Source organism: Cynocephalus volans, chromosome 4 (genome assembly GCF_027409185.1).
Source record: "Cynocephalus volans isolate mCynVol1 chromosome 4, mCynVol1.pri, whole genome shotgun sequence".
Taxonomy (NCBI): domain Eukaryota; kingdom Metazoa; phylum Chordata; class Mammalia; order Dermoptera; family Cynocephalidae; genus Cynocephalus; species Cynocephalus volans.
Genome location: NC_084463.1, coordinates 132475627 through 132498117, shown reverse-complemented (window position 1 = coordinate 132498117; position 22491 = coordinate 132475627). Strand labels below are relative to the sequence as shown.

General features: G+C 34.5%; 1 protein-coding gene across 2 annotated transcripts in view; it reads left to right on the top strand.

Annotated features, from left to right (window-relative positions):
* Nucleotides 1-21598, top strand: part of FBXO3 (F-box protein 3) — a 33982-nt gene extending 12384 nt beyond the window's left edge. The window contains exons 4-11 of one of the 2 annotated variants that reach the window (XM_063093510.1): nt 4703-4817; nt 6610-6814; nt 7806-7851; nt 11021-11105; nt 11958-12080; nt 13771-13886; nt 15055-15245; nt 20582-21598. In XM_063093510.1, the coding sequence (XP_062949580.1) occupies nt 4703-4817; nt 6610-6814; nt 7806-7851; nt 11021-11105; nt 11958-12080; nt 13771-13886; nt 15055-15245; nt 20582-20755 (1055 nt within the window). In that variant the 3' untranslated portion in view covers nt 20756-21598. Of the gene's footprint in view, nt 1-4702; nt 4818-6609; nt 6815-7805; nt 7852-11020; nt 11106-11957; nt 12081-13770; nt 13887-15054; nt 15246-16646; nt 16735-20581 lie in introns of those variants that run through there. The other variant, XM_063093511.1, reaches the window with a different exon arrangement.
* The last annotated feature ends 893 nt before the right edge of the window (nt 21599-22491 follow it).

Genomic DNA, 22491 nt, shown 5'->3' with positions numbered 1-22491 from the left:
TTTTTTACATCTATGTTCATGAGAGAATTTGGCCTGTAATTTTCCTTTCTTGCAATGTTCTTGTCAGGTGTTGATATCAAGGTGATGCTGGCTTTGTAAATGAGTCAGGGAGTGTTGCCTCTTTTTCTGTTCCCTGGAAGAGTTTATGTAAGCTTTGGTCTTATTTCTTGCTTAAATGATTAGTAGAATGAACCAGTGAAGCCATTCAATCCTGGAGGTTTTAAATTAAGGATTCAATTTCTTTATTAGGTATAGGTCTATTCAGATTTTCTATGTATTCTTATGTCAGTTTCAATAAGTTGCTTTTGTAGGAAATTGTTCACTTCAACTACATTTTCAAATTTATTGACACAAAGTTTTTCAAAATATTCTCTTATTTTTTTGATACTTGTTGGATCTGTAATGATATCACCATTTTCATTTCTGATGTTAGTTATGTCTACTTTCTATTTTTCCTAATCTGTCTTGCTAGGTAGAGGCTGATCAATTTTATTAATCTTTTCAAATAACTGGATTTTGCCTTTGTCAGTCCTTTATTGTATGTTAGTTTTTTTATTTCATTAATTCCTTTGATACCTTCTTTTTGAATTGACTGTGGTTTTTTTCCTGACTTGAAGTGATTGCTTAGATCATAGATTTTCAGGCTTTCTTGTTTTCTTCAAATGCATTTATGGCTATAAATTTCTCTCTAAGCATATGAGCTTGTCCCAGAAATTTTAATATGTTGCATTTTCATTATCATGCAGTTTCCTGATTTCTTTTTATTTGTTCTTTAACCCATGGGTTATATAGAAATGTATTGCTTAATTCCCAAACATTTCAGGTCTTTTTGGTCATCTTTTTTATATAATTTATATTTAATTCCACTGTGATTAGAAAATATACTTTATGTGAGTTCAGTCATTTAAAATGTGTTGGGACTTGTTCAGTGGTCTAGTATATGATCTGTTCTGGTAATGTTCTATGTACACTTGAACAGAATGTATATTCTGCAGTTGAGTTCAGTACTGTATATGTAATTAGGTAACATTTGTTAATCTTGTTTAAATCTTTTGCATTCTTTCTGTATTGTTTTATGTCTGCTTGTCCTATTAGTTACTGAGAGAGATATGCTACAATCTCTCATTATGGTAGGCAGAGTTCTGAGATAGCCCCCAAGATTCTTATCCCCTGGTGTACATGCCTGATATACTTGTTTCTCCTTGAGTGTAGGTGGTACTGTGAATATAATTGATTTCACTCCTGTGATTAGGTCATATTATATGAAAAAGGTAAAGGATTTCATAGATATAATTAAGGTCCCAAATTAATTGAATTTGAGTTAATTGTTAATCAAAAGAAATTATCCTGAGTGGGCCTGACTTAATCAGGCGAGCCTTTAAAAGGGACTGGGCCCTTCCAGAAAAGTCAGATTCAAAGTGTGAGTATCTCTTCTCTATTGATTTTGAATAAGCAAACGGACATGTTGTAGAGAGGACCACGTCATAGGGAATGGCAGGTGGCCTCTAGGAGCTGAAGTCCAAGTCCTACTACTGCAAGGAATTGAATTCTGCCAACAACCAATGAGTTTGGAAGAGGATCTAAAGCATAAGTTATATAAGATGCATGAGATGAGATAACAACCCCAGTTGATGCCATCATTTTGGCCTTATGGGACCTGAGCAGGGAATCCAGTTGAGTCACGCCTGGACTTCTGACCTACAGAACCTGAAATAATGAATAAATGTTTTAAGCTGCTAATCTTGTAGCAGTAGAAAACTAATACACCCACTATGATTGTAGATATATCTTTTTCTCTTTTAAGTTCTATCATTTTCTAAAATGTATTTTGAAGCTGTGTTATTAAATGCATAAAATTAGAATTATAATATCTGTGTAGTGAATTTAGCCTTTTTGTCATTATGAAAAATCCTCCCTTAGCCCTAATACATATAGCTGTATGCCTTAAAGTCTATTTCATATGATTTTAGGAGAACTATTCAGCTTTCTTTTCTGTAGCTACATTAAGATGTGTCTCTTGTATATAATTATGTCTTGTTCTCTATCTGGTCTGCTAGTGTGTCTTTTCATTAGATTGTTTAGACTATTCATATTTAATATATTTACTGATGTTTTTGAGTTTAAATATACCATGTTTCTGTTTGTTTTTTATTTATCCCACCTGTTCACTGTTTCTTTTTTGTGTTCTTCTTAATTATGTTTTATTCCATTCCCTTCCCATTTCTTATATCTCTAACATTTTTAGTGTTTCCCCCAAAGATTAAAATGTGCATCTTTGACATTAAAGTCTAATGTAAATTAGCATTTCTACCACTTCTTGGATAATGAAAGAACCTTAGCATACTTTAACTCCAAGTACCTCCCTCGTGTCTTTTGTATTATAATTTTCGTGATTTTAATTTTCAACGTACTTAATATCCATGAAATCATTATTATTTTATATATTCAATATTATTTTAGATTTACGTCCATATTTATCTTTTCTGCTTGCCCTTCCTTTCTTCTTGCATCTTGTTTCCATCTGGGATCATTTTCCTTCCACCTGAAGAATTCCTTGTAGTATTTCTTTGAATGAGGAACTGTTGCTCCGGAATTTTTTTGGATATTCTTTGTCTAAAAATGTATTTATTTTATCTTCACTGTTGAAGGATGTATTTACTGGATATAGAATTCTAGTTGGCGGTGATTTTTTTTTTTTACCACTTTGAGGATATTATTCTTCTGACTTCTTTTGTTTCTGTTGAGAATTTAGCTGTCGGTCTTACTGTTGTTCCTATGAGGTAATTATGTGCCTTTCCTCCTCTGCTTTTAAGATTTCTCTTTGTCTTTGATTTTCAGCAGTTTTCCAATTATGTCTCTACATCCAATTTTCTTTGTAATTATTCTCCATGGGTTTTATAGTGCTTCTTGAATCATGGTTTGATATTTGCATCAATTTTTAAAAATTCTCTGCTGTTACATCTTCAAATGTAAGGCTGCTTCTGCCTTATTCTGTTTTTCCTCTTCTAGGATTCTAATACACGTATCTTAGACCTTTCTACTGTGTTCTTCCAGATGTCTTACACTCTTTTTGTATTTATCTGCTCTTTTTTGTCTTCTGACCCAGCTTCCAGTTTATAATTTCTTCTTTAGCTTTAAACCTTTAATTTGCTATTAAACTCTTTCAGCATATTAATTTTACTTATTATATTCTTTGGCTCAAGTTTCCATTTGATTCATTTTTATAGTTTCTAATTCTCTGTTAAAGTCCCCATCTTGTCATTTAATTCACTGAATTTACCAAGTGTGGTTATTTTGAAGTCCATGTTTACTAACTGCAGTGGATTTGTTCTATTTTCTGTTTTCTCTCTTGCTCTTTAGTTAGATCTTCCTTCTTTTTTTTTTTTTTTTTTTTTTTTTTTTATTATTAAAAGATGACCAGTAAGGGGGATCTTAACCCTTGACTTGGTGTTGTCAGCACCACGCTCTCCCAAGTGAGCTAACCGGCCATCCCTATTTAGGGATCTGAACCCATGGCCTTGATGTTATCAGTACTGCACTCTCCCAAGTGAGCCACCAGCCGGCCCTCAGATCTTGCCTTCTTATAGGCTTCATTTTTTTTTGATTATGAGACATAATTTGAGTTTTACAGTAATGTTATTTTCTTCTAGTGATTTACTTTTGTGTTTTGCTGGCAGCTAGTCAATGGGCAGATCACCTTAAATCTACTCAGGAATTGATATGATTGGAAGTTGGGCTTTAGTCTTTGTGAGGACTATCGTCAGTTTCCCCTTATTACCGGGATATGACTCTTCAGAATCCTAGCCAAAAAACCTTGGGTTTTACCAGGTCCCCTTCTCCTTTGTGGACCCTGAACTCCAATTCTTTTACACTCCAGCCCTGTGGTACTGCCTAAAGCTTTGCTCAGTTTCTTGTTCTCTCAGCCTCATATTTGCTTTCAGAATTGCCAATTACCTCAATGATGAGGTGGCTCCAGATGCCTGGCTAACCTCTCAGTTTCCCACTTCTGCTGGACCCCTTCATCCCACCCTCCAACCTCCACCCCCCAACCCGCACCCCACCTTTGTGGTTCTCCAGAAGTCTCGAAACCATTTTGTTGTCAGCATTCAGTGAGAGATTTGGTCCAACAACCTAGTGGCCCGTTTCTGGAAGTGGATCTCTTTTCTTGGTATTTGTATTGCTTCCTGCTTTTTAAAGCTAGAATATTAGTATATGGCAAGTTGACAAATGTGCAAAATAGAATTCAAGTTAATGGCCTCCTCACAGCATGAACCTACACCTTATATCCTATATTCCCAGTAAGAGACTACATTAAAACTCTTTAACAACATCAGTTTAGAGAACTTCTTTAGGTTTTGATTTTTTTTTTAAGTAAAGTAGTATGAATAAATTAGATTTAGAAAAATGAGAGCTACACTCAGATTTGCGGTATAATGTGAAAAAATTATTATGGATCTCATGGCGCCCACCTTTCCATATTTTACTAAATGTCAGTGTTTTCTCTGTTGGGAGGAAACTACGGAATTTGCTTGCTCAGTGCTTCAAATGAATTTTTAATTCATTTCCCTATATTTCAGCAATACATTTTGGACAGAATTCACTCTCTCTAAGATTGTTTCCTTGGTTAGCAGATAGATTGTATTTCTTCTTAGATTTAAGGCTTATTGTTTTTTCACAATTTACTTTTCTTGTGCATTTGCAGAGGGTGCACGAGAGGAAGACCTCGATGCTGTGGAAGCTCAGATCGGTTGCAAGCTTCCTGATGATTATCGATGTTCATATCGTATCCACAATGGGCAGAAGTTAGTGGTTCCCGGGTAAGAAGTTTGATGTTTTGGTTATTCCTAATGATGCAAGTTATTTTCTAGAATGAAAGTAAATAAATTGTATTTTTGGTTGCTCTTAACAATTTGAAAGAGTACAGGAATTCCCTCTTCCTCCTTTAGCAATCCATAAGACAAAAATCTGTAACTTGAGTTAGATTTTACCAAAATAAATATCTCATAAAAACATCATTTCTACTAACACATCCTTATACTTAAAATGAAATCTGGTTGGGAGTGGGATATAGGATATGTGTGTGTGTGAATATATTTTAACTAAACTGTTCAGAACTCTTGAAGTGTTTATCCTGTAACTGGCCAGGTAAATTGTTTGGGGAGCTTGATACAAATTCTATATACTATACATGTAAAAAGTGATAATTGGTTCAGAGCTACATACACTAAACTAATGAAAGAATTTTGTCATATTCAAGCATAGCCTATAATTAAATGATCTATTTAAAATTTACTTCTAAAAAATGAAGTATTCACTGGGGAAGTTTTGTTAAAAGCAGACCATGCAGTAGCCATCAGATTCATTCCCAGTTTTAAAAGCTGTATGCTTTGAATGGTTCTATTCCTTTTGTACTGTTATGAGTTATTTCAGAGACAGTATGCTTGTGAAATGCTAATAAGAATTTACAGAGATCTTTGCATTGTTTTATCTGAACCTTGTGTTCCATTGTGTGCGAAGAATCATCTAAAGCTCTGTTACAATTTCAGGTCAGGGTTGAGTGAGTACAGGGAATCCCAGAGGTGATCACACTGAGATTACAAGATAGTATTTGGAAATCAAATATTGGACTTGGGTTAGAAATAGAAGTCAGTTAGGTCTTGATAAGTCTAAGTTACAGACGTTTTGTCCTATTTTCTTATTGAAATGAAACTTGCCAAAGTTGAAAAATTGCCATATTTCAAGAGGAAACGGGAGAGGCTCTTTGAACTCTTGGTTAAAAGAGTTGGCCAGAATTGACATGACAAACAGGTCATGAATTTCAGCACAGAGATTTTTTTCTATACATGGCCCAAGCAATGAGACTTAAGATAGGAATCTTGTTATGAACCAACCAGGTAGTCCTTGATATCTGCATTGCTACCATATCTATGAAGTGAAATTAATTTATACCCCACACATTCCAAGTTTATGAAAATTTGGACAAGGTATAGTCTGATTTACATTTATACCATCTGGTTGCACAGGCTAAGCTAAATGTTATATCAAGATAAAGGTATCAGAGAGAACTTACCCCTTTAAAAATTAAATTAACCATACATATAAATAGCAAACACTGGCAAATCAATATATCATGGTAAGATAGATTCCCGAAAGCAATAAAATTATTTCTTTTTAAAAAGTTAACATGTAGATATTTTAGAAACTTAATTTAATTTTTAATTTAAATCAAGATCTTCTTCCCAATCAAGAGTTTGAATTTAATATATAGAAATTGTAGGGCTAGCCCTGTGGCTCACTTGGGAGAGTGCGGTGCTGGGAGCGCTGAGGCTGCGGGTTTGGATCCTATATAGAGATGGCTGGTGCGCTCACTGGCTGAGTGTGGTGCAGGCCACACCGTGCGAGGGTTGTGATCCCCTTACCAGTCAAAAAAAAAGAAACAAAAAGAAATTGTGGTGTTTTGGTATTTCCAGTTTAGAATTATCATGTTAATCAATACTTATAAAGTCGTCAATGTGAAATTATTATTCATCAAAAAGATGAATTTTAGCTGGGTTTTTTTTTTTTTTGGCACTGCAATTTATTACATTTTTGAGTCTGTGTTCTCCTCAGGTTGTTGGGAAGTATGGCACTGTCTAATCACTATCGTTCTGAAGATTTGTTAGACGTTGACACAGCTGCTGGAGGATTCCAGCAGAGACAAGGACTGAAATACTGTCTCCCTTTAACTTTTTGCATACATACTGGTTTGAGTCAGTACATAGCAGTGGAAGCTGCAGAGGGCCGAAACAAAAATGAAGTTTTCTACCAGTGCCCAGTAAGTAGGAGTATGTTTAATTGTGGCTTTAAGATGTGTTCTGATGATTGCATAAATATGTGCATTAGGTATTTTCAGGGCTGTAGAATGGGTACTTTAATTATAGACCTATCTAACTAGAGAGCTAATATTGCAACACAATGACATGTAGGACAAAAGAAAATTTTACCACTGGATAAACAATGCAAGCTATTGTATATACAGAGGGAAAGCTGTGATTTGTGTAAAGGAATTTTAAGGAAAACTAATGAGGTTTTTGTTGAAGTAAATTAATTGTAATATTTGTTTCTGACTTTTAAAAAATTTAGCTTTTAAACATCTTTTGATTTAAACTCTGAGTGCAATAGAAACTTTTAAAACTCTCTTCTGTAGGTATTTAACTTGTTGAAAAATGTAGTTCCTTTTTAGGAGAGTTATGATTTTAATGTAACCACAGAAAATAGCATGGTGTTTGGTTTCATTTTTATTTCTTCAGTTCTCAGTAATTCCTCAGTTGTACAACTTCTGCCTTCATTTTTGCCTAAATGTGAACTATTTACTTAAAAGAGGAATTTAAGGTTGGTAGGATGGTGGTTTGGTCTCTCCATTTACCAAGAGAAGTGATTAACCTAGAACTACTCTGGTCTCTTGACTGAATTCAAAGCCGTTTCTTCTAGGACAACAAACCATATATCTTCTTACCTCAGCTTCCTAATTATTTTCTTGAAGGATGATTTCCTAGTTCATTGTAACAGTAACGGCACTACGTAGGTTTGTAACTTTTTAAGGAGTACCTGGCACTCTTTTAAGGGCCTTATAGAAAGAGCCTAAACATAGAAATCATAAGAGGAGCAACTGAAAAGTGTGAGGAATATCTGAGTATTGGTTGGATCACTTGAGTTATTTTTATTTTTATCTGTTTTGCCTTGTCTCCAGGGAAGGATACAGATAATGAACAATGAGAAATTGAGTAAGATATATTTTTATCCATTATGTTCTTTTTCTCACCTAGGACCAAATGGCTCGGAATCCAGCTGCTATTGACATGTTTATTATAGGTAGGAGAAAAAAAAGTCTTTCTTTTCCCTTCTTCCTCCTGGTTAAAAAAAATTAAGTTGGTAAAAAGTTTTTCAGTTACTTGAGCAGCTGGCAAATTTATACTCGTATATCTTAAGGCTTGCTGGTTTATAAATACTAAATCTAGGTAGGGTCTCATTAGAACAGCTGTTATACTTTGTTTGAATTTTGCTTCTGTTTGGAAGAAACCCATGCCCTATACAATACTGTGCTATAAGAACTCTTCTTTAGAATAGTAAAATGTGTAGACTTGCTGTGAATGTGTAAATAATTCCTGTAACACACACATGCATTTTCCATTGGTCATATTAATATATAATTGGAGATATGGTTATACCAAGCAACTTTATACTTTTTCTCTTTTGGTGCTAATGCTACAGTAACATACTAAGCCACATTAGAGACCTCAGAAGCGGCAGTTTTCAGAGACCAGTATAAACTATGTGCTTCATAAACTTGGCATAACTAGTTTTTTTTTCAGCCTTAAAAGGTTATTTTTAAGTAGGTTTAGAGAACCCTTCAATTGGTAGGCAGGTATAGCTCACCCCTTTGCTATTCATCCAATCTGTCTTACTTAGATTTTGCTCACCTAAGAGAGCTTCCTGACTTTCTGTTATGCTTTTTAAAGGTATTGCTGACACATATTAAACATCCTCATATATTAATAGTAAAGGGGCCTTGTAGGCTAAGGTGTCTGTATTTAATTATATATCCTAATTGGAACCTTGAATAGAGTGTAAGTCTCCATTCATTCCATACTGTGGCCCATTCCAGGTTTGTGGTATACATCCCAATATCAAGAAGATCTTGCGCTATCCAGTAAGTTATAAAAAGCTTTTAAATTTAGGCCCTAGTTCCCAGCTCACTCTGACTCATATGCTCTCTGGTTTCTAAGTTAAGCCCCCTTTGGGGGTTATGCCCATGCTCATTGCCCTCCTTGGCATCTTTGCATAGCACACGCTTTCAGAGCTGATCATCATGGCTCTAGTCTATCCATGCAACTCAGTTTATAAACTGAAGGCTGCCCAAGCACTAAAGTAAGCTGCCGGCTAGGATCTGTGAGTTTCTTACTCTTAGTTTGGCGCTCATCTGACATGGTATGGAAGTCCCCACCACTACAGCAGAGTACTAAGGTCTGATGATACTATTGTGGTAGCTGGGAATTCTCCTAGAATGGAAGAGCAAAGTAAAATATTTGAGATACGCTGAGAAGAAATGAGGTGGGAGTTAATGCTGGGAGGAAAGGTGAGAAAGTAAATTCCTTTAAGCTCCCTTGATAAAAGCCCAGTACTATGTAAGAAACTCGTAAACATGGGCTTACTTGAAAAGCTAAACTATCTTAGAACGTATAAATTGCATGTTGATTCAACTTAGTTTTACTTTCTTGGACTTTTTGGTAACACACAAGGGGGCATCTACTGGTGTTCAGTGTACTATTAATAGATGTTTAAGGAAACTGCAGTTTGTGTTCAGGTAAGTTTGGCAGTAAATGTTATCTGTTCTGTCCTCATCTTAAACACTTTGGTATGTGTTGTAATAAATTAAGTACATTAAAATACACCATGCCAATTTCTTTCTTATGTAAACCATAAGAAATTTATTTTTTCTTATATAACATTTCATTCCATGGAGTATGCAAAATGATTTTTTAAACTCATCAGAGAAATTACTAGTTCTGAAAACATAAAATTCTACCTGTTATGAATTTTAATGACGTTTTCCATATAGCTCATTAATTAATATCTGGCTCAAAGTGGATAGATGATCAATGATCTTTGAATAGAATAGCATGTAATAATGAGTCAGAATGGACCATTAACAGACATTTGAAAAGAGCCAACTTTTATAGTTTACTTTCTTTCAATTGATGTCCTCAAAATTTTAAAGCTTTGTGCCCTCAGATACAAGACAAATTATATCTTCTATCATTTTTCTCTTAATAGAATAATTAGTAAGTACTATAAATTTAGCATCTGACATTCAGTGTGGCAGAGTACAGAAACTGGGTTAACTGAAACCACATTACAAAGAAATTCATTGAACAACATTAATTAAGGGACTAGTATGTGCTAGGCACTGAGATGTATTAATAAATAATAGGGGTCTGATAGAGTTATGTTGTGTTACATGGAAGGGGTAAACATAACTAACATAAATACTTGTTATTGATTCAATCACTAGATCACAGATAATGAGGTCTGGACTGGACTGTTTCAGTAATTCTTTTCTGCTTTAAGCTGGTCACTTGGGCCAGAATATGGAGGACCACTATGCAGTTGAATCTATAGTGGTATGCAACTAGACCAACTTTGGGCTTGGCCTGATGCACAGAATGCCACAATGCCGCATCCCTGGTAGATACCCAGACTGAGCCTGGCTTCTGCCAGAATTTTGTACATGAGTCAGGACATACCTGGACTAGGGATGTACCCTGATCATCTGAGGATGGGTGCTGATATTTTTCTCATAGTTTCTTCCTACACATACCTTGTTACATATCCCTTGTTCTATATGTTCTAGAAATTATAGGCAGAAGGCTTTTTGTTTCTCATAGTTTCTTCTACACATAGCTTGTTACATATCCCTTGTTATATATGTTTTACATGTTACAGATAGAAGGCTTTTTATTCTTGTAACAGAACAAATTAAAGTTTAAAAATCAATTATTTTATTATAAGTGTTAAAAAAAAATAGTTTGAAGGTAGTTGGAAGATTCCCTGACACTAGTTTGGGAGTGCAAGAGGGTCTGAATCCCAGGGAAATAAGAGGTATAGAACTGAGAACAGAAATTGATCCAATAAGGGGCCGGCCCGTGGCTCACTCGGGAGAGTGTGGTGCTGATAACACTAAGGCCATGGGTTCGGATCCCATATAGGGATGGCCGGTTAGCTCACTGGGTGAGCATGGTTCTGACAACACCAAGTCAAGCGTTAAGATCCCCTTACCGGTCATCTTTAAAAAAAAAAAAAAGGAAAGAAAGAAATTGACCTAATAAAGTACTAGTAGAATTATATCTATAAATGTTTCTAGTTTTGGTGTCACATCTTAAGCATAGAGAAATTACAGTGTTTCCTTGTTACCTATATGGATTTTACAACAACTTTTTATCCTTTTCTTCTTCCCACCCCCACCCCCCTTCCTGGTTTATAGGTGCTACTTTTACTGACTGGTTTACTTCTTATGTCAACAATGTTGTATCAGGTGGCTTCCCTATCATCAGAGACCAAATTTTCAGGTATTTCATTTGGGGTTTTGGGGATTGAAATGATCATAAATCAGAAAAAAACATCAGTCACAGATCATGAGATGAAGTTTCCCAAGAAAGCTAATAAAATCTCTCATTATCTTAAATCTCACAGTTTTATTCTCATTTTAAAGGCAAAATATCCAAACACTTAAATAGGTAGTATTTTTTTTATCTTGCAGATTCAAGAGAAAAAACTGATTTTTATTTAGAAGCTATGAATTTATGGTAGCCATATAGTTTCTTTTTGAAAAAATAAAAAGCCGTTTGCCAATTAATAGATTCATTCTGAACAGCAGGTCAGTAACTGTTAACTCCCGGCAAATATTTATTGTCTCTAAATGGAACATTCAAACATTGTCGATAGTGTTAGAGGTAATATTGATTCACAGTAGCCTGGTTAGCAGAAATGATAGGTTAATTATACATTAGAGGCTTCTAGGAACAACATGCTAACACATTTTTATTGTCAGACCCACCATTTAGCAAGTGTAGCTGGGTTTTTAGATGTCTCAAAAGTTTCCTTAGCTCTGAAAACTGGGATAAGCCCTTTTTAGTTTTCAAACTAATTACAGATCCACTATATGAAACACTGATCATTGAACCTTGATTGCTATTATTACAGTGATCCAGAGTCGCCAAGCTTTTTTAGTTTGTTTCTAGTTTTTTCTAAGTTTAGTAGGATGATACCCAAATATTATTTAAATTTTGGGGTCCCAAATATGATTAAAATTTTTATCCTAAAGTAAAATATAAACTATTTTACATTGTGTCTTCAAATCTTATATCTTATAGAACTGAAGTTAGTTGATTTTAAAATGTTTAATTTTTTAAATTACCTAGATATGTTCATGATCCAGACTGTGTAGCAACAACTGGGGATATTACAGTTTCAGTTTCTACATCGTTTCTGCCAGAACTTAGCTCTGTACATCCACCCCACTATTTCTTCACATACCGAATCAGGTAGGAATTTTAAATGGGGGTCACCTTTCAATTAACAGTGGGATATATCCTATAGATGTGTTGCTCTTGCCCTGTTTGTGATATATAAAACATGTTCTGAAAGACAGCTTCTTGCTGAAGTTTGGAGGAAGGTGGATAAATTTTCTACAATATAGTTTTTGTAAAAGATCTTGACCTTACATTAACCTCTGTTATTTAAATTGTTTCTTGCAAATATACTTGGTATAAAGTACAGTTGGCCCTCTGTCCCTCCAGGTTCCATATGTGCAGATTCAACCAACCACAGTTGAAAATATTCAATAAAAAGTAACAATACAACAATAAAAAATAATACAAATAAAAAATGGATACAGGTATAACAAGTATTTACATAATATTTACACTGTATTATGTATTATAAGTAATCTAGAGATGATTGAAAGTATACAGGAGGATGTGCATAGGTTATATGCAAATACTATGCCATTTTATGTGACGGACATGAGCATCCTCCCATGTTTGGTATCCCCCTTGGATACCAAGGGATGATTGTATTGTGCCAGGTACTGTGGTAAGTGGACCACTAAGTTGTGTTTTTTGGGGGTTTTTGTTCATTTGTTTGTTTTGGTGGCTGGCTGGCACCGTGTGGACCACTAAGTTGTAATCATCATTAAAGCTCTATATCAGAGGTGTAATGCATTCTAGAAGCTCTTAAATTGGCAAAGATAAAACCATACATTTTAAATTTCATCTGGCCTTTCTATATTAAATTAAAAATCTAATAAACAGTCATTGAGTGCTTCATGTATGTCAGACTTGGTGTTAGGCATTAGATTTGTTTAAATAAAAAATATTTTAAATTCAAACTTATGTATGTGCTGTGACATAAAGACAATTCATTACTCTAAAGGATTAAAAGTACTTTGTTTTAAAATATATTTTTATATTATTTAATATATATATATTTTTAACACACTTGCATGCATATATACATACTGGAAGTATTTTAGTAATATATACTTACCCAGAAACATCCTAGGATTTTGGTATTGTATGCAGCCTTTGATATGTCCAGTTACACATGTATAGATGGTTGTTCCTTTAATTGTTTAACTTAGATGCTACCTGGGATTGAGACATACTTAAAGTAAAAACACTTATGCGTGCTTATAGAGTACTCAGAGTGAAAATAAGAGACAGCAGATTCCTAGAGAAAGAACAAAATGATAGTATTGGGAAACAGTGTTGAAGTGTAATCCCACTAACTGGTAACATTTTGCTTTGAGCTTTCTAGAAGCTAAATGGAAAAAGAGAAAATGCATTGTATAGCCTTGTAGTGAAAAAATCAGTTCTTTAGAAGTTTTTCATGGCACAATATTCTAGAAAGCATTTGCCATATCGATCTCTATTTAAACAGCAAAAGATTGTTGTCACCATTGTGTTTGCATATTTTATGTTGCCCTTTCTGTTGACCCTCACCAAAAGTCGAGCATAAGTTGAGTGAAAGCATTTCTGTAAGGAAATCAAGCTAATTAAGCCAGTATCTTTGAAAACTTAGAAAAATAGATGGCTAACATAGATTTTGGGTTAGGTTTCTTAATTTCCTTTGGAAATTTCCTCTCATAGTATTATTCCTAATACTGTAGTTCTTAAAAGAAAACATAACAGAAAGACCAGATTTCTATCTCTACCACCCCACTCACTTCTCCAGGATTGAAATGTCAAAGGATGCACTTCCTGAGAAGGCTTGTCAGTTGGACAGTCGCTATTGGAGGATAACAAATGCTAAAGGTGATGTAGAAGAAGTTCAAGGACCTGGAGTAGTTGGTATGTAATCCAAGATTTAGGTTTATACATCAGTTGCTTCAAAGAAATTTTAGACTTTGCATCATAAATATGAATATGTATAAAGGTCATTATCCTATGAGTTAAGTCCCTTAAACATTAAGTTTTTCTAAAATTATAGCAAACTCAATTATTCTGGGATTGATTTCCCTTCCTGTGGACCACCTGGAGTTTCTTGCTTTTTCTTCTTGTGTTCATTTTTTTTTTAACTGGCTAATTATTCATTATCATATTTTGTGGGTTAGAAGGCATATGGCAGAAAGAGAAATAAATTTCATATTGGTCATCTTTTCAAAGTTTGGGAGAAATATTAAAATTAATAGCACATATTTTTATTATTTGTGGATTTCAGTCACTAGTTCTGGTTGGTCATCAGTGACATTCAGCTTTTTAAAAAATTATGATTATCTTAAGTTTCTGAACCCTCAGATCCTTCAGGTTTGAATATGTGCTTCAGGAAAATAACGTATTTAAGCTATATACTTCTGTTATTAGTCCTAAGCATATATAGAATGAGTTTTAAATTAAAGTTTTTTTAATTCATTGCCATGAATAGATTCATGCTCTACCTGTTTATTTAATGAATTTTTCCTGGACTTCTTTGAGGATCTAGTGCTAAGGAATTTTATTAAAGCCATAATTCTTTTTCTGTTATTTGGTTTGTGGGTGTAAGGACTCTCCCTTATAATTGCCATTTTGCATTCACCATTCTGGTCTGAACACTTAGGATGCATCTTCACAACTTTATGTTTTAGTCACTTACTACTTTTAAACATTTAGATTTGCCTTTATCTCTGTGGACTAGTGTCTAACTGTGACACTTTTTATTACTCATGTCTTTGTGTCTTCAGTGCCTCAAAACACTGTGAAAAAGAACATGCCTTTTTGTTTTGTTTTACTAGATATTCCTCACCCTGTACATTGTAGAGAATTTGGGGAATACAAAAAAAAAAATGACTAGAGGAATAAAATACTTACTGATAGTCCCATCACAGTTAACCTTGGTTTTGGGGGGGTTTTTTTAGATTTTTTTTCTAACTATGCAATCACTTTTGCATAGTTTACATAATCCCATAGAGAACATACATTATTTACTGTAATGAAGGACTGAATTTTATACTTTGGTTTATTGTTACTGTTTTCTCTGCAGGTGAATTTCCGATCATCAGCCCAGGTCGGGTATATGAATACACAAGCTGTACCACATTCTCTACAACATCAGGATATATGGAAGGATATTATACCTTCCATTTTCTTTACTTTAAAGACAAGATCTTTAATGTTGCCATTCCCCGATTCCATATGGCATGTCCAACATTCAGGGTGTCTATAGCCCGATTGGTAAGTTCAATTTTCCTCTAGTGCTGATTTACATGACTTTCTAGAATTAACTCTACAGAGGATCTTTGTTTATTAGGCAAATGGTTTATAGATGGTGTTCCAGAGAATCTTAGAGATTTTGAGGAAGTATCTTGGGGGTCATGTGAATTTGTTGGGGGAGATGGACATTATTGTGAACTAGGCTCCATACTCTTCAACCAGAGAAACTCTACTGCTATCTGTTGTAGAGATTCAACTTCTTTAACACTATTCCCCGAAACAGTTTTGTGGCCCAAATATATCAGAATATGAGAAATATCACACTAGACCAGTTTGCATTGGCTTTGTTTTATTTCATTAAGATGAGGAAAACAATTTCTTACAGTGTTTTTGATAAAATTTTTAATTTCATAAAATAAATATTCTGTAGAGATCATACAAAGAGGATTTAATGGGTAGACTTGTACTTTTAGCAGTCTCAGGGATCATTTCTCAAGACAAATGGATATATTTTCAAAATCTTGTTTTTGGGGTTGTCTAGTGACAAGTGTAACAGTAACCCCAATTTTCTGGACTATAAAATGATTAAATGAAATTATGAAGCTCCAATTATATAATAGTGATAAAATATGAATTATATAGCCAGAATGCAATTGAGTTGTAGGTATTGAATGTTCAGAAAATGCCCTCTACCTCCCGGGGTGACCCTGATAGGTGAGTCTAAAATAAGTCTGGGAAAATGGACATAATATTAATCTAACCCATAACTGATAATTCTCATCTCCAGTTTGAAAAGAGAAGGATGATGATGAGACTTTAGGCCCTTGCACTTGTGGTATGTCTGGTGAAAAGGATATACAGTCTGGATTTGGAAGTGAAGTTTTAGCTTTCTTCCTAGTGGAGAAATCCTAGAAATTGTACAGTAGTCCCCCCTTATTTGTGGGGGATACATTCCAGGACTCCCAGTGGATGCCTGAAACCTGTTTTCCTGTACATACATACCTATGATAAGTTTAATTTATAAATTAGGCACAGTAAGAGATTAACAACAATAATAATAGAACAAGTATAACAATATCCTGTAATAAAAGTTATTTAAGACTTAAGAATTGTTTATTTCTGGAATTTTTCGTTTAATACTTTTGGACTACTGTTGAATTGGGGTATCTGAAACCACAGAAAGCGAAACCATGGATAAGGTGGGGACCACTGTATATTTCCAGTACTGGGAGTTCACTACTTTCTATAAGAAACTTCCATTTTTGGCTAGCCCAGTATCTGTATGAGATTGCTATCATCCTTAACTGTTTGATATGATTCATCAGTGAAGCTATCTGGGATTTGAGTTCTCTTTGTGGGAAAATTTTGAAGTGTGAATTTAATTTATTTAATATTTATATTTTTTATTTCTTCTTGTTTCAGTTTTGGTAATTTGTGCCTTTCAAGGAATTTATCCATTTCATCTAAATGTTGAATTTATTGGCATAAAGTTATTCACAATACTCCCTTGATATCCTTTTAATGGCTAAAAGAGATGTAGTTATATGTCCTCTTTTGTTCTTAACATTGATAATTTATGTGTTCTCTTTTGTTCATCACTTTAGCTAGGGTATTATCACTTTTATTGATCATTTAAAGGAACAACTTTTGATTTCATTGATTTCCTCTATTGTTTGCTCATTTTCGATTTCATTTATTTCTGCAGTTATCTTTATTTCTCCCCTCCTACTTACTTTGAGTTTAATTTGCTTTTCTTCTAGCTTTTAAGGTAGAAGTTTAGATTATTGATTTAAGACCTTCTCTTTAATCACTGCATTAGCTGCATTTCACAAATTTTAACGTGTTTTTATTAACATTTAGTTCAAAATCGATTTCTCTTGTAATTTAATTTTGATCTATGACTCTTCTAGAAATATATTAATTTCTAAACATTTGGGGATTTTTCAGTTATTTTTTGGTTATTGTGGTTTCTAATATTATTGTGGTTGGAAAACTTGCTCTATATTTTCAATCTTTTTAAATGTTTTGTGGCCCAACATAATGGTCTATCTTGGTAAATGATCCTAGTGTATTCAAAATGTGTATTCAGCCATTTGGGAGAATATTATTCTATAAATGGTAGGTCCAATTGGTTGTATTTACTGAGGTTTTTTTTACTTCATTCCATCAACTACTGAGAGATGATTGTTGAAATCTTCAATTATAATTACAGTTTTGTCTGTTTCTATTTTTAGTTCTATCAGATTTGCAGCATGTATTTTGAAGCTCTATAACTGTATGCATATACACTTAGGATTGTTATGTCTTTTTAATGAAGTAATTCTTTTATCATTATGAGATCTCTCTCTCTGATAACATTCCTTGTCCTAAAATTTAAAGAGCATTGAGGTTTGTTTTGGCAGGCCGTTGAGTTACTGCTGGGTCAGCCTGATCCTTTTGAGGTTTGTTTTTAATATTTGTGAAGGTGGGTGTAGAGTAGTCTTATTAAGGACAGTGGCTCTCAAACTTTTCAGGCTCATGACCCCCTTAAACTCTTAAACTTATTGAGGTCTCCAAAGAATTCTTGCTTATATGGGTTATATCGATATTTATGATATGAGAAATTAAAACTGAGGAGTTTTACAATATTTACTGGTTAGTTACTTTTAAAATTATTATAAGAAACCCATTACATGTTCAACCCTCTCTTAACTATGTTTTTACTTATTTAGAGTTTTAGTTTATATAATTATTTTAGTTCCTAACCACAAATAAGTATATAAAATCTTGACCTGAGTTGTGGAAGATGTTTTCTTTCAAGGGTGAGAAATCATAAAAAGAAATGAGAATTCTAGACTTAACTTCTAATCAACATAAAAAGGGCAATGAGGTTGTGTTTCTTGTTTAAATATTAGTTTTCTTGATATGGAAGTTGAATTGTTCAGCTCCTCTTTGTCCTCTCACAGTTTTGGGTATTAGTAGGCTTAATATTTCCTTTTTTCTTTATAAATTAAATTCCACTTTAAAATATACTTTTGGTTGCTCTTAAGCCTTTCTTGTTTAGGTGGTTTGTTTGTTTTGCTTGTTTGGGAGCACTTTAGAGGCTCCTGCTGCGCACGTATTTTCATTTTTATTCTTGTCTGTGTGTTACTCTTTCCATCTGCTGTTTGTGTATGTACACTTGTATCTGAGCAGTCTCTCTCTTAGCCACACTGTCTTTAACAGGTTTTCTGTTTTCTTCTTCATTAAGAAAATTAATCATGCTACCTGGATATCATGTTTTAAAATTTCCTAAATCCTTCCTCTTACCACCTTTTGGATCTAATTAATTTTAAAGTCGTCATTCCTCAGATTGAAAAGAAATCCAAAGATAAAAATAATGGACTATCTTACAAGTCATATCTGTGTATATTTTTTGATTGTTATTGTTAGCGTTAGTGTTATAATAAATCTTAAGCTGCACAATTCATTTCTCCTACATTAATTCATTTTCTTGCTCAACAAATATTTGTTGAATACTGTAGTAAACAATACAATCAAAATCCCTGCCTTGGAATTTATATTCTAGTTGGAAGAGACAAACTGTAACAAATAACACTATGTACTAATGTCAAGTAGTAACAAGTGCTATGTAGAAAAATCAGAGTAAGGGCTGGCTGGTCAGCTCGCTTGGTTAGAGTGAAGGTATTGGTAACAACAAGGTCAAGGGTTCAGATCCCTGTACCAGCCAGCTGCCAAAAGAAAAGAAAAGAAAAAGAAAAATCAGAGTAAAGGGGATAGGAGTGTCCTGTTGGGTTCTAATATAAAGATGTGTAAGGAAAGGTCTTGGTGACATTTAAGCTAGGACATGAAAGGAGCAGAGGGAGCCAGGTAGATATATAGGAGAAGAGTGTCCCAGCCAAAGGAGCAGCAAGGGTGGAGGTCCTGAAGCAGTAGTGTACTTGGTGTGTTTGAACCAGGAGGCCAATGTAGAGGGAGTGCGGTGAACTAGTGGGGAGAGGTTGGAGATGAGATCAAAGAGATAGTGGAGAACTGGATCATGTAATGCCATAAAAGCCTCTGCAGAAGGACTTTTAATGACATCATGCCCCAAGTTTTCTGATACTTCCCATATTACCAACTAGATCCTCCTTGCTGTTCAGAATTCTGTCCAGTATATTTGAAGACTCAACTCCTCCTGTTGAGTGGGAGAGAGAATGTGGGAGAGAGAAAATTGACAACAGAGTAAGTCAGGACTTCATTAGAGACACTGTTTAAGCAGAATTTAAGTTTCCAAGAGGTGTTCAGATATTGCATGTTCAACAACTCTACTGTCCTATTCTGTGAGCCTCCAACAGGTTAATTTAAAAGTAGAGGCTCCCCTTTCCCTGCAATATGGGCTGATCTTAGTGATATTCTTCTAATGAATTGGTAAAGTGACACTGTGACTTCTGAGGCTAAGTTAGAGAAAAGTAATACACCTTCAGCCTGGAGTTCTTTCTCTCTCCTGGGTCACGTGCTTTTGGTGCCCTTAGTCACCATGTAAGAAGTCCAGCTACAATGAAGCTGCTGTGCTGGAGAGACCATGCACCACATAGAGATAGAGATAGAGGCACTCAAGAGCCCCAGCTGTTTTAGTCTCCAGATGTTTGGATCATCCCAGCCCGAGTACCAGACATGCAAGTGAAGAAGCCTTTGAGGTGACTCCAATTCCAGCCACCATCTGACTGCAACGTCACGAGAGATCCCAAGCCAGAACAACCACATTGAGTACCTCCAAAATACCCAAACCACAAGAACCATGAGAGAGAATAAATGATTGTTGTTGTTATAAGCTACTAAAAAAATAAAATGTTTTTTTTAAAAAAGTAGAGGCTACCGATGGTTGTATTGAAATGATGTGTCTTTATAGGGGGAGCTCAATAAAAATCTATTAGACCTCTTGGTGACAGTGCATAAAAGTCACCAGTAGAGGTCATACCTGATTAACATTTTCATATCCTCTTTTCTGTAATATACAGATTAATAAAGAATTGTTATTTAATATGTTGATATGATAAGTTCAGTTAAACTTTATCTTGGATTGTTAGAATGGTCTGTTTGCTACCTTTTATGAATTACCAACTCTATGGATATTTTTGTGTAAAAAATAAGTACTGTCTTAATGAAATGTTTACCATTAAAACCATACTGAGCATTATTACTTAGCATGTGATGCAAAATACACTCTAGAATCTTTCATCAGCACGTGCACTATGAAAATGCACTGTTCAAGTCTATGAAAAGTCATATTTGGTATGTCTGGTTGTTCGGATTCTAGGTAAATGAGAATTTGCACTAAATAACTATAAAAAACTGATGGATGCTCTTCTTATCAAAAGATTGCTTTCTCTTTTAAGGAAATGGGTCCTGATGAATACGAAGAGATGGAAGAGGAAGAAGAGGAGGAGGAGGAGGAAGAAGAAGATGATTCGGCAGATATGGAGGAGTCAGATGAAGATGATGAGGAGGAAAGACGGAGAAGAGTCTTTGACGTTCCCATTCGCAGACGCCGCTGCTCACGCCTTTTTTAGCAAGCTTTCTGCTGCTGGAAGCACTGGGATGATTCTAGTCTATTAAGTAGATTTCTCAATAATGTAAATAACTAAGTTGTTCTCAGCATATAGCGCGAAAACTAGCATGAAATTCCAGGCCCTGGGTTCTATGCGACACCACATTAAAAATTGGGTTGTTCTGGTTTGCTTTGTGTTTTTGGAGTAGAAGAGAAAATGGGGATTTTTTTTTTTTTTTCCTCCTTCAGGAGTCAGTGGAGGAATAGTTCTCTAACTAAGACATTTGTTTTAAAATATTTTATACTTATAAAAATATAGAAATGGGGAAGGAATTGTTTTGAATAAGGAATTAAAACATAGCAAAAATACCTATACAAGGATATAGAGAAACTATGTGACTGAATGATTCTGTGAAAAGACTTCTTGCAGTTATGAGTTATTTAGAAAGAACAAAATTTGTAATTAGGCTAATCCATTTAGTGATTCCTAATATTTTGTACTCCTGGGGAACTAATCAACTGAATAACTTGAATGCTAGTGGTTTGTCCTTTCTTAGACAATCTATCCTTGAATTTAAATTCTTTATCACTAAGACCTTGAATTGAAAATTTTCATCACTACAGCCTTGAGTTTAATTTAAAGTCTTCAATTTAAAGACCTTTATCATATTCACAGATGCATCATTTTCAAAATGTGGTATGTAACAGTATGTAGTGTGTTGTTTATTAATGGATTCTTCACAATGTCCGTATAGTCTAAATTTGTAAATATTGCTTCTGTTTTGTTTTTCCTTTATACACTTGACTGTCTAACTTTGTGATAAGTGACATGAATTTTATGTTAGGAGTAACTATGTTTTCCTGAAACATGGATTTTTTTTGTAATTATATAATTGAGAGTTTAGAATGAAATTCTTCAAGCATCAAAAACTCACATTTTAAAAACAAATTTTGGTTCCGATCCTATATTTTGTGTAATTGCCTATTTTCCATAAACTAATATAAATAAGTGTTTGCTCCTAAGATGGAAGATGGGTTTGAATTTCAGCCTGCTGCCAGAGTATAGCAGGCCCCTTCAAAATCATCTGGCTTTGACTGTACCCTCTCATGTGCTCCACCTTCCATTTTCCCCAAGAACAGTTCTTTTTTAGAGAAAACTGGGGGGAAAAGGAGCAGTAATCAGGATTAAGCAGCTGCCATCAGGGACCATGAAGGCAAACTTACCCTTTCATATTGACATATGTCAAATGTTCTGAAATAGAATAACTCATTTTTCCTGCTTACCTTTCCCATAGTGGAGTATTATCAGGCTACCAAATCCTTCTATTATGGCTATCCTTTAAAAAAAAAAAAATCAACTGTCTTAGTCCATCTGGCTACTATAACAAAATGCCATAGACTGGGTAATTTATAAACAATAGAAATTTATTTCTCACAGTTCTGGAGGCTAGAAAGTCCAAGATCAAAGTGCCAGGAGATTCAGTGTCTGGTGAGAGCTCTCTGCTTCAAAATGCTGCCTTCCTGCTGTGTCCTCACATGGTGGAAGGGGCGGAACAAGCTCCCTCAGGCCTCTCTTACAGAGGCACTAATCCCATTCACAAAGACAGAACCCTTATGACCTAATCATCACCTCCTTAAAGGCCCCACCTCTTTAATGTTATTGCTTTGGGGATTAGGTTTCAACATATGAATTTGGGGGGAACACACACATTCAGACCATAGTATCAACCCATTTATTTTTTAAAAAACAAACTTTCC